This window comes from Camponotus floridanus, unplaced genomic scaffold (assembly GCF_003227725.1).
Source record: "Camponotus floridanus strain SB8 unplaced genomic scaffold, Cflo_v7.5 scaffold7, whole genome shotgun sequence".
Classification (NCBI taxonomy): Eukaryota; Metazoa; Arthropoda; class Insecta; order Hymenoptera; family Formicidae; genus Camponotus; species Camponotus floridanus.
In genome coordinates, this window is record NW_020229838.1 from 623,226 (window position 1) to 636,638 (window position 13,413).

Consider the following 13,413-nt stretch of genomic DNA (forward strand, 5'->3'; position numbering starts at 1 on the left):
TATGTGTGTGTGTGTTTGATTAAGGGATTCAATGTATTTATATCATTTATGTACCTTAACTATATTTTTTAAATTTAAACTAGAAAACTTTATTTTATTTTAATTACTATTTTTTATTTTAAAATGTTTAAAGTGTCAATCTTTAACTTTATAAAATACTTCTAAATTTTGTGTCGCTTTAAGATTAATTTAATCAATTGTATATAAAAGGATTTAGAAATATTAACTTTAGAAATATTAACTATTTTAAAGAATCAAAGTATCATTACAAATATATGTGCAGAATTAAAAATCTTTCGAAAAACAAAATAAAGTATAATGAAAAATTATTTTTAATAAATAAATAAAATTTAAATTTCAAGTAAATTATTCGTTCTTTTATTTCTCGTGTGCACTTTCTCTGTTCGTACAAATACCGTGTCATGCATCTATATACATTTTAGTACAATCTAAACCGATGTATTATAATTTATAATTTTATTAATTTTGCTCCCTTTTCGTTGTTTTTTTACAGAACATGTCGTCTCTACGAACGCAATCGACTAGCGGTGGCGTTCTCGGTTTGAGCAGCATCGGTTCCGATCGTACAGGCGCGACTTCGATTGCCGCCGGTTCCCATTCGCATTCCCACTCGCACAGGAAGCATCATCATCATCACAGAAGCAGAAGCGCACCCCGAGCCCCGGAGAAACCGCCCAGAAAGCGTCACCTAAATCCCGGACAGAGTCTCGCCTCCATTCCCAGTCAGATCAAGTTGTCTATGCTGAACAGCGGCCTCATCTCCTTCGGTGAGTCGACTACTCAATTCCGTTCTACTTAATGAATCACGCCCCCCTCCGAGTTAATCCCAGACAATACTAATGACTGAGAGACGGACTTTGCGGATAGAAAATTTAAAAAGAGACGTTTCAATTGTCCTCTTTATTCCTCTTTGTTATCTTACGATTTACGCGCGAAATAAAACGCATTTATACGAATTGTAAAATTTGCACAGCATGAGCAGCAGGAGAATGAATTAAAAAAAAATATATATTTGACGCTGTCTATCGAATTTCGAATGCAATGTCTAGAAATAGTTTGAAAAATGAAAATACGGATCCGGTCTTGGTGACATTTTACGATATTTTCATTAATGAATTATTGACATGGGCGAGACGCGCGCATGCGATATTAACTACGCATGTGCTTTATATATTTTTCATACATCGGCATGTTAAATTCATGTTCACTCTTTCAGCTATGAAATCGTCGTGAATAAAATATAATACAATAAAACGGCAAATAATAAATGTTTTATTGTAATCGAATGAAATGTATTGTTTATATATTATCTTCGTAAATACATAAATATATATATATAAAGATTCGAGAAACCACGCCATATTCGCGTTGAAATTACACAGATTTCCGCGTCGGTGTTATAAATACATTTTCAACGTTACGTCGAAATAAATTTTATGCATTTAGGCCGGGGAGAATCCGAAGGCTTTCATTTAACGACTGCGCAATTGACACTCGGTGAAGAACATCAAGCGCATAATTCAATGAAGCTGTGAAATGCTCCCTCGAGGCCTTTAGAGGCATATTAGAAGCTTTTAGCTTCTAGTCGGGCTCACTGTTTCATCGTCGGCATATCATTTTATAAGACTTTTCCGGCATTTTGTATCACGTGAATACAAAAAAGAGAAAAAGTTATATTCCCTTTCTTCCTTGGAACGATGAACGAGCGCGTATCTCTTTTGAAATACTTCAATTCTTTTTTTAAATTTCCCAGCTTTAATTTTGCATTGTTCGCAAGCCGGAAAAATCAAAGCTCCTACGGCATTAAATTCTCGCCAGCCTTTCAATTGCGAACTCTACACACTCGAGAAGAGACTCATTGTACTCTGAATCTTTTCAGAACTCTCGAAAGCTTCGCGCTAAAACTTAGAATAATTTTCGAGGGATTGAAAATCTCGTAACTTTGAGGATTTTGCGATCTATGTCAGAGATTTTGTGATATCCTCGTGATTCAATTTGAAAACGAGCTATGTTGTAGAAGCGTTCAGCAATATTATCGAAAGATCAGAATTATAGTATCTTTATGGACAATTTTTTTCGAATTATTAATGTCTCACCGGATTTTAAAGTACCTCTTCAATATTTTTTCATAGATGTACAATGAATCTCGTTCTGTCGATCTGAATAGGAAATCTTCCATCATTAGCAAGTCAACATTGACGTCGCTTTTTGATCCATATCTGTGATGATCTAATGACGATTCGAGATATCTTTTGAATTCTATAAATAAAGTATAAAATGCAAACATCGAACAATAAAGCTTTCTCGAATGGATCATCGTTCTTAATGCATATTGTTTAAATCATATAAAAACACTTTCATGCAGCAAACCAGTTATTGAGTAATATTGAAAGGAAAATAATAACAATTCAATGCACACAAAAGGCAGAAGAATTTATCGAAATAACATGACAACTAATTTATTACAAAGACAAATCATAATAATAACGCAGTGCAAATATTCGCCATTTAACTTTGATTAATATAATTTTCAAATGTTTTACAACTTGTGCGGTGGTTTTGATTCGGAGAGACAAAATACGCGTTAGAATTACACTGTCAATAAATTCAATTGTTTGTGGGAGAGAGTAGCTAGAGGGTATATTTGTTATACTTCAACAGCATCCTTACGAATCGTTGAATCGCCCGGGAAGATAAACATTTGGCGCCGGAAATTTCATCCAAAGTATAAAGAGAAAGAAAGACGGAGAGAGAGAAAGAGAGAGAGAGAGAAAGAGGTGGGAGGACTGTTTATCCTCAGGTGTAATCAGACGAATGACGTATCTGCCTTGACACCTGCCATCGTCACGCAAGAAACCAATTAACGCGGGCGTTTCTTCATCCAACGGATAGATAACGCTTTAATGGGTCATTAAAGAGCGAGCGTTATATCGCGAAAAATAAAAAACTCTTAAGAACGTTAAAGCTTAACGCTTAACCAGATAGCGGATCATTTATATTTTCTCGCTTTCATCGCGAAGAAGGCTTATGCGCGTTATTTTTTGCAATGAATAAACATTTCCCGTTGTCGATGTATGTGAATGGCGTTGTCATTTTATTCGAATGGACAATGTGACCGAGATATGTTAATCATCGTTTGAGACAATAACACTGCCAGTTACGCATTTTCAATTGTATCGCGCTTCTTGACGTGTATTTTTTACTTTCATACGACAGACCGTTCCCCGGAAAATGATGAGACTTTCTTAATACAGAAAATAATACAGAAAAAAATAGAATAAGAAATAGGATAGGATAGAATAAGGTCCTACGCAAACATTGCATCAAATACGCGTCTAAAGTAGCCGGCTTTTTATTGTTGTCTGAAATGATTAATTTCCCATATCGTGTCGATGTATCTCATACAGTTTAAAGAAGATAGTGAGAGAAACGTAAATCTCTCGTATCAGTTTTATTTTCAGAAATGTGAGAGCGCCCTTGAGCATTGTAAATGGCTTCATGCATTTTTACAGCCTTGTAATGAAAACTTTTCTCGCGCAGGGCGAGCGAGAATGTTGAAATCGTACGATATGTGCGACATTCCATTTTATGTCGTAAGGGGGACAGATATTTCTGATTAAATCGCGGCTGTCTTTCGTTCTGTAAGAGAAAAAGAGAGAGAGTTAACGCGTTAAAGTTTCGCAGTTTTAAATGGAAAAATAGTCCTGACTAAACGTGAATTAAATCACGAATATTGCCGTTACTGCGGTTTGCATTTGATAAATTATGTATTGTTTGCTAATAGTAAATGTTATACGGCTTTAATAATAATTTAATAATAATAATTTTCGGCACCGTTCTCCTTCTTCCAAAAGAACAGTATAAACACTAAATTATAATGAATAAATTATGTATGTTTTCGTATTTTTTTAAAAATAGCTTAAATGATGCGAAATTAATAATTTTTTAAAAAAAGCTTAAATGACACTTAAAAATATTAAAACAAAAACAAGTTAACTTCTCTACTGCTTTGTCACCTTGAGTCTGTTGAAAATATTTGGCTTCGATTTACGGATTACTCGAACTTCGGGAAGAAAGAAGTGCGTAGGAATGCGTTGCGATGAAGAGAGAGAGAGATGCGGTGCATCTCGGATATTTTTAAACCGGTGCATCTAAGAGGCTCATCCCGAACTGCATAACATTTGGTCCGCAATGTGATGCTGCTGTCACACGACGAACAAAGTTAGTTGATCTTGACACAAATGCGAGCGATCCATTGCCACGAGCAAGTTGTGCTTTAGCATCATCGTCGTCGCCGTCGTCGTCGTCGTCGTCATCGGTAGCGAGTCTCTTTCGCAACGGAAATAAAACGACGCTTTTCCGAGTTGACTCATCCGACCTACGTCCGTGAACCGGATGCGAAGTACAAGCATGATGACTACCACATTGCATGACGACGACGACAGGCTGGAATTTGTTGGAGCACTTGACCTCTTAGCGAGCTCTCAATACACATATGTTATGCATATGCATCTCGTAAACGAGTTGTTCTTTTCGACGAAACTTTTTTTTTTTTTTTTTAAGAAAGCTCTTTAGTAAAATTGAGAAAACCATTAAGGTAAATTAAGCACCTGTTTTTTCTTTATCTTTTTTACAACCCCAAGAAACATATTAATGAAGAAAGTTTACGTGGGAAAAAAATTTGTGTTGATTTTTATTGACGTGGAAAAAGTTTCGTCATTAATTCTTATAGAAAGATCAATATATTCACGCGCGTAATTAATAGTTCGCCAAGAAAATAATTAATGATATCATTATTAAATTAATAATTAATTTCTTCATAAAAAAATATCTTTTCATATAAAATACAGGGAAGCGAGAATAATGATTTGATGTATTTTGTTTTTTAACCGCAAATGTCTTAAAACTGTAGCGTGATGGAGCAATTTTAAAAATCGGAATCGTAAAAAAAATTGCGAGAAATGATCATTATTCTTTTTTTTTTTATAGAATTGCATTGTATACAGTCGACATATTATATTTCGAACTGTATTAGCATAAATACGAGATAATTTACCGACAAACAATTCTCCATTTGCAAACAACGCGAGTAAACTCGATCTAATTATTGCGTGATTATTGAGTATCGAGTCGGCCGCATAATCATATAGGGAGACGCGTATTATACAGTCGAACGATATCCTGTTGGTGACACAAAGTAAACGATGCGTGCGTTACCCGCAATAACTGATACTAGGATTTTATTTGCACATCCACTTAAACGAGAGAGTTTATCCTGACTAAATGCCCGCGTGCGGCCTGAAGCCTATTAACCCATTTTCTCTGGCGCGATACCGGCTGAAAGCTCATCGGACATCCACCTGCAAATGACAGAACGAGAGAAAAATGTGCGTGACAAACAATTATCTTTCTGCCAAAATAGCAAATGCAAAAAATGCATTTCCTATACATATATATATATATATATATATATATATATATATATATATACTGAAAAATCATTTGATTATACCAACAAGACATATGTGATAGAAGGCATTTTAATAAACCAAGTAGAATTTTTAGTTGTCACGATAAGATACTTTGGTTTTTTATAATTAGAACGTTTAATAGACTTTATTATAAGGATTTTTATTATTAGTTTATAGTTGGATCTATAAAATTCTATATTTTATATCTATTAATAGTAAATTAATAGTAAAGATATAGAATAGTAAATAACTTTTTGTTATATTAACTATGGACACAGTGATGACATTTTTTTTTTAATTTCATATTACCAAGAAAATTTAGTAAATTTAACAGAAAGAAATCATTCTTTATTTCCTAAAAAGAACTCTGATTCGTTCATTTATATATATATCTTTTTTATTTTTTCAAAATTTTCAATACCAACATCAAGTCTCTTTGATCATCTCATCCAGTTTTAACAGAACAAATAATTAAACTCAAGCATTAAATAAATATATATAGCTAATATATATTATATAATATTATTATTTTTATTATGTAATATTAGTGTTTTTTTCTACTCTTTTTTTTTATTATGATTTTCCTGAAGTTTCCATGTTATGCTTGGCAGATCCTTCATCAAAATGTAAATCTATAATAAATCTGACTCGGCGGGAGAATCTTTTTTTCAAGAATAATCTCTCGCGTTGGAAATTGTCGGCTCACGATCTCACGATGCACGACGTGCGTACATTACCTCGTAAGATCGATCGATTCTCTTTGCAAATTGGTAATTCTGATTACTGGGCATGATTGGATATCTATCCGATCGATGTGGTGACGGATGCATCGAATAAACCGACCGACGAAAATAACTCGGCAGCGAAAATCCCTCCCCGCGCGACGCACATCTCCGCATCTGCCGAAGTTTTGCAGAATGCTTGTATTTAGGGCGTCGAGATAAAACGAAAATATATTTCTCTCGCTGGTGTGTATGCGGCTTCAAGAGCGCTTTATAAATAAATCGTAGCCGGTTAAGGTTGCGCCGCGCTATACCTGAGATACACGACAATTATTTCGCGTAATCGTCGTAAAATGGCACGTGGCTGCTATCTCTATCTCTATCGAGATTCGTCGCATTCGATTATCTCAATGTAATAGGAAAAATTTCAATTTTTTCCGGCTTACAGAGAATAATACAAGGATAATACGATAAAGTTGCGAGCCCCTTGCGAATCCTGTTGTTTTTCTCAAAGTGAGGAAAATTGTACTGCCATTCGACTGCCTCGCATATGATACGAAATGCGTTTCATTCCCGTTGCTCGTTCTCTCTCTCTCTCTCTCTTCTTTTTTCTTTGTGGGTGGTCGTTAAGCTTCGACCACATTTATATTTACCTACCTACGACGCGGCATCTCGCGCTTTATTCGTGCCACCTGTTATTCTGCCGCATTTCGGAGGCTTGGCGGAAAGAGTCGTGCATTCCCGGCATTCTCGATGCATTCGTAACGTGGAATTTCCAAGAGAGAAGGCGTACACCTATACCTATCAGCCTATCCCGATGGAACGTGTGTGTATGGTTACATGTGTGGATATGTGTGCGTGTCGGTGTCACATTGTCGCCCAATGCTAAATGCGAACTTGTCGTGGAGCCAAGTAAGGCCAATTGCTGCATAATACCCGAAGCTCGGAGTCAGCCGTTACCGACATAATGGCCGGTACTTGCCATCGCATCGACACGTTTTCGCTGATTGTCACGACGGTGAAAATTGAGGCAGAGGGAGGTTTATTTGCATCCCTGATACAAATGCGATAATACATAAAATGTTTGATATATTTTTCAAATGGATGCTCGTGGAAAATGATATTTTATTATTTTCATCTCTCTCTCTCTTTCTCTCTCTCTCTCTCTCTCTCTCTGAAAGACGAGATTATAATATTACATCGCTGATTAATTAATCGGATTTTTTCTCCTTCTCTCTCACGCGCACATATGAACATATTAAACTAAAATATTAAAAAAGAATTTATATCTTTTTAGGTAATACTTTCCTTTACATTTTTTATTACCTGCCACGAATGCAATTTCTTGCGGAAACAAGCTTTAAAGAAAAAGGGAGAAGCTTTTCTTTTTTCCATTTTTTTTCTTTTGACTTGGCGTTAATACATTTCGTCCATCATTCTTGTTTTATCGAACTTTCACACGGTTGACAATATAATCGCAGAACTTCACTTCTGTGAACTTTATAGAATACCTGAGAATTTTTCTCGTCAGTAATCGATATCTTCCCCGAACAAAGCGTCGGATGTAAGTCCGATACATATTCGTGCGATAGACGTAATATCGAACAAATGCAGGAAGTTGATACCGAGTTGCGTTCGATGACAAGATATAGACGGTGTAAGCGTCAATATATATGTGTGGGAGCATAGAATTGTCCCGTCGAACTCACGGAAGTCGAGGCATCTATGTTTATTGCCGCGACTATGTCCACATACAGTTTGGTTCATTGTACTTGCCAGACTTTAGCAACCGTAGCTGTGCATAGTGCACAAGTATAAACGTTCAACAACCCGCGTTCAATGTAACGAATTTCAATAATTATAATGCAGATTCTGCATGTTAGATTGTCGCTGCGAAACAATATCATTGATATATTTCAATTCTAAATAGTAACGGGTCACTGCACTTCGATCTCTCTTCAACTTGTAGTTGTGCAATAATACAGTGTACTAATATTATTTTATAGAAAGTACATCTTATTGCATTAAATATAGATTATCTAAAAACATTATCTATATAATTATAAATGTCTCGTATCAATTAAATACAATACAAAGAAAGGGAATGATTCGTGAAAAAGTAAATTAAAAATATAAAATAAATTTTTTTCATACAAGGTTTCATTTTTCATTTTTTAAATTTTAATTTCAGTCTTCTCGAAAATAAATCTTTATGGGAAATTTTCATTTTAATATTTCTTGTATAAGATCATTAATATCTTTTCTTGTTTACCATTAGTTACAAAACATGTATATATACATTGTATACATATTTAAAAGAGAAAGGACGAAAAAAAGAAGAAAATAAAGCAGGAAAATTTTAATCAAGCTCTCTTGTCGTCATTAATAAAATATACCGATTCACAGATATACAGACGTGTGACGACAAAAATGAGTATGCGTGTCCAGCATTGATCGAATCGTATCGAGCGATCGCAAAATGAAACATACGTATCACGTTGCATCCGCGCACAATTTCGATCGGAAATTTTGATCCCTGTTCGGTCGCACGCGCGATAATAAAGCCGCTGATTGCGAAATCAAATTAAATCGTGCACAAGCGCAATTCGATCGTTTAATCTAGCCTGAAGGCGCTACGAATACGAGCGAATTCATGGGAACGAATTTATCGCGTGACTTTATGTTTTCATTTAAGCCCGCTAATCTGGTCAATTTGCGGTTAATAATTGCAAGTGTAATTCTATTCAGTGACAAATAGAGATTTTTTTGTTATAATAATCTTATTGTGATCATATAAATAAATATCTGAAATCCTTGTTAAATAAATATAAAAAAGAGTTACGAGAATTGATAATAGAGAGTTACGAGAATTGATAATATTTTAATAGTTGCATAATTCTCGAAAATGATGTGTTATTTTTATGCATGAATAACAATTGTCGCATATATTGATACGTGATATATTAATTTAAAGAAACAGAATTGATAATTTATAACAGAGGAAAGATATTCAAATCAACATAAGTTCTTTTAAATCAATATAAATTTGATAATTATTTTCAATAATTGAGTGTTTACATTTTCTTAAAGTTGATTCATATAATTTTTCATCAAAAATATGACTTTTATATTTGTTTCCTATATGCTAGATTGTTTATATGCTAGATTAACTTGTATCAATAATATTCTTGAAATTATAAATTTCTTCTTTATTAATGAATATCTTTTATATGTTACATTATTCTTTAATGTTAGTAGATTTCTAAAACTTGATTTTTGCTTTCAGTTTTTATATCGATTTAGAAAAAGCAATTTCATCAGAGAGATCTTAATTTTCTTTAAGGTTTCAGAAAATTGAAATAATGTTATTAAAATTATAGTAGAATTTCAGATAATCTTTAAATAATTATCTATGGAAACCAATTTTCATTTTAAACTTTCCCATAAAGGGCGGAAAATATAATGATTTTGATACTTTTTTTATCTACGCGACAAAATTATATCGTGATATTAATTTTATTAGCGAGCATTATTTTTTTAACACTATAATGAAAAATGAGCGTGGATTTTCTCGTGATTCATCCTGTATATGTCCACAATAAGCCAAGAATCGTTTATCTCCGATAGAAAGATCTTGCTTGAACCAACAACAAAGGGTCAATTAAAAACTCTCTTTGTTGAAAGTGAGCATCTTGCCTTTCTATGCGAAAACCACGATTCTAAAGCGGACTTTTATCCTTTCTTCCTTACTTTTTCCCATCATAAGTCCATCCATAATCTCCTTTTCATTCCTTATCTTTCTTCCTCTTTGTATCTTTGTTTTTCTCTCTTGCTCTGACAGATATCTCTCTTAAATATTGCTTGGATACGTGAGTTTCTCTACGAGATATAAAATTCAAGACGCTTTCTCATTGTAAAGTGCATTTTAACTTTTCACGAGTCGCTTGTAACTTTATAATTTTCGCACTGAGAATGTAATATACAATAACCTGTTATAACCCCCTCTCATTCCGACATATAATTTTGCACATTTTCCGCTTGTTATATTATATATCTGTTTGCCTTTCATCGTGTCGATCATCACACAATTATTGAAAAAATATATTTATTGAAATATACTTATTGAAACGTTTATTCAACTTTACTTTGTATACGGCGTGTTTATTTTATTCATTTTCTGCAATTATTTATTATATTTCAAATGAAAAATCCTATATATTTTAATCAAACACACACAAAAATATCCTTTAAAAATATAAAACATTATATGTATCTATCTTTTAAAAGAATATTTTAAAAGCAAAAAATGGATTAAATAAAACTAAATATAATAATATTAGTGTGTGCGTGTGCGTGTATGTGCATGCATCATGTTGATATAATATATTATATACAATTATATATAATTTTACTTATAAAAAATTTATCGTATTTGAATCACAAAGCATTGGCAATCCTGATCACCCTTGAGAGCTCGGTATCCAGAGACTTTTGTTAAATCTGGATTCACTGATCCGCGCTTTGACCTCAATTTCATCAAATTCGCAATTTGACCTCTATTTCCACAAGCTCGTTTTGATAAGGTCCTATTCCAAGATCTTGGTGGACTCTAAAAGATATTCTCTTGTCTCGCATAGAATGCATAATAATGTCTCCAAGGGAGCGTATCGAGCCCTATTTTGTAGCTCGTTAATGTTCCCTCAACATCCCCCAATATCCCCTCGTCTCTTGATGTTCGAGATAAACGGCAAAGCGCTTACGATTAGCATCAAATCTGCGCGTAGATTTTGCACTGATAAAGTTGTAACATTTGTCATGTGCATTAATCGATATGCAAAAATGTTTATAGATGCAAAATTCAAGTGATAATAAAAACTTTAAGCTTTAATTAACAGAAAGTTTGAGGATAAAATTAATATAAGCCGTAATAATTAGAAGTGAGAATATCATGACAAGTCTCTTTTAGCTACGATAGAATTTCTCATGGGACATTAGGGTGATATGTTCTCTCATAACGCTTACAGAAGTGTCTGTCAAATTTTTTTAACGCAGTACATCATCGGAGAAACTGTCATTAATCTTTAACATACTAGACGCAACAACTGTGTTTCGAAATGGACTATACGCTTGTGTTTTAACGCAGAAACTGTTGAAAAGCTGGAGAGTGCAATGATTAATTTTGGATTATAATCCATATGCAACGCATATGGATGTGTATGATTTGCACATATATTAATATATAAATATAGAATATATAATACACTATATAAGAGGAAAATCGTTTCGAGAGATAATTAAAATAGATAATCAAAATAAAAGAGAGAGAAAAAGAATGAAAATTATATCTACTTAATATAATAATTATTTATTTAAGTAACGTCATTATTTTAATTCCTTTCTAGCCTCCTAAAATTATTAGAAGATAATTTTAAGATAAATCGAATGGCGGTATCAAACTATGCTGCGTTATATTTACTGATTCACGATTCTCACGATCATTTCTTGTCTTGTCATATTAATTTCGCGTGATAATACTTTTCTTTTTAGCCATTAATTATTTTTCAATGCATGTACTACTATTCTCGTCAGAGATTCTATCTTTTATTGTCGATTATCTCTTTTATTATCCTATCAAGGGAGCAGCCGAACAAAAAGGAATATTAGAACTTCAAATTGTTCTGATTGCATTAGACGATTCCAGAAAGAACGTTTCTTTCTCTCTCTTTTCGCCGAGATTTTCTCAGCTGGAGAAAATCATAGAAATTGGCGAAGGCTTAAACAGCAATGTATGCAAATGTTCTACGTGGCTTGATGAAAGCAGATTATTCCTATAAAAGAGCATACAACTAATTCAGAAATACGTGTAATCCACATGAATCTGCGGCGAAATACAAAGAAAAATCACTCTGTTGTTCTCAATTCGAGGAGGAATGATAATTTTACAGATTTTCAAAAATTCATGGTAATTTATCTGACAATGAGATAAAGAGACGACGTTGTTTCCTAATTGACAGCGATATATATATAAGAAGCTGGCAAAATTCGATTTGGCTTGAAATCCTTGGCAGCAATTTCCATTATTTTTCTACGTACTTTTTTTTTATTTACATCAACGATAAAGCTCTTGATTTTTGCGAGCTATTTCTAAACGGTTACGAGGATTGACGTCTCTTCTTGCTTCGCAGACTAGACAATGAAACTCCTCAGAACTTTTGACAATCAGGACATTGATATCATTCATATTTTTCTTTATGAAAATTTCAAGAGGTCGATGCAGTTATAGACGGACAGGCCGATGTTTACTCACAATCAGAGAATAACTATTCACTGCAATATCCAGCACGTAAATTTTATTGCAGACATGAAATGTCCTGTGATATCTCTGCCAAATGTAGTATATTTCACTGGCGATTGAAAATGATGTAAAAAATATCGGTTATATGTCGGTGCTTTTCAGTTTTATGTGATAATCGAAATAAAAAAACTGATTGGTCATACACATATTGATATGACGTAATATATCTCTACATACATTATTTTTTGATAAAACCGATACATGTTTAAGAACGGTTACACTATGAATTTCTATCGTTATACAAAATATTCTACTTTTATGATATTTTTACTGACTTTCATTTGATGATACCAATGTTCAATAATATATACAATATATACTATATATACTATATAATAACAACAATATTGATATGTAATCAGTAAAAATACTAAACATTAAATTTATATAACAAGGGAAATATGTCTTTTCATATTTCTATAACATCGGGAATAGAAACCATTGAAATTATATCATATTTCAATTCTCAAAATATACAAAATTATAATAGCATGATTGTATAACTGTAAAGCTTCGAATTTACACACATGCGTTATTTCTAGCTTCTTTTATACATTAGAAATATATCCAAAATTTGTTTAATATAATATTGACATTTAATAAAATAACAATAACACTAATAAAATTATATATTACACTATATATATATATATATATATATATATATAATATATGTCAAAAAATTATATAAAATTTCGGTTTATATCGGTATTTAACGTTCCCAAATATGAATCACATATTACATTTAAATTCCATGTAATGTATCATATAATGAGATTTTACGAACGCGTTTAATTGCAAGAATAAAATTTAATTTCGATGCGATACATGCGAAAGTCGCATC

The 13,413-nt window shown here is 32.9% G+C and overlaps 1 protein-coding gene across 1 annotated transcript in view; it reads left to right on the forward strand.

Annotated features, from left to right (window-relative positions):
* The window catches only part of LOC105251561 (receptor-type tyrosine-protein phosphatase kappa), a 64,222-nt gene that overhangs the window by 13,870 nt on the left and 36,939 nt on the right, over nt 1–13,413 (forward strand). The window contains exon 2 of the mRNA XM_011258454.3: nt 515–788. Within this exon, the coding sequence (XP_011256756.1) occupies nt 515–788 (274 nt within the window). The remainder of the gene's footprint in view (nt 1–514; nt 789–13,413) is intronic.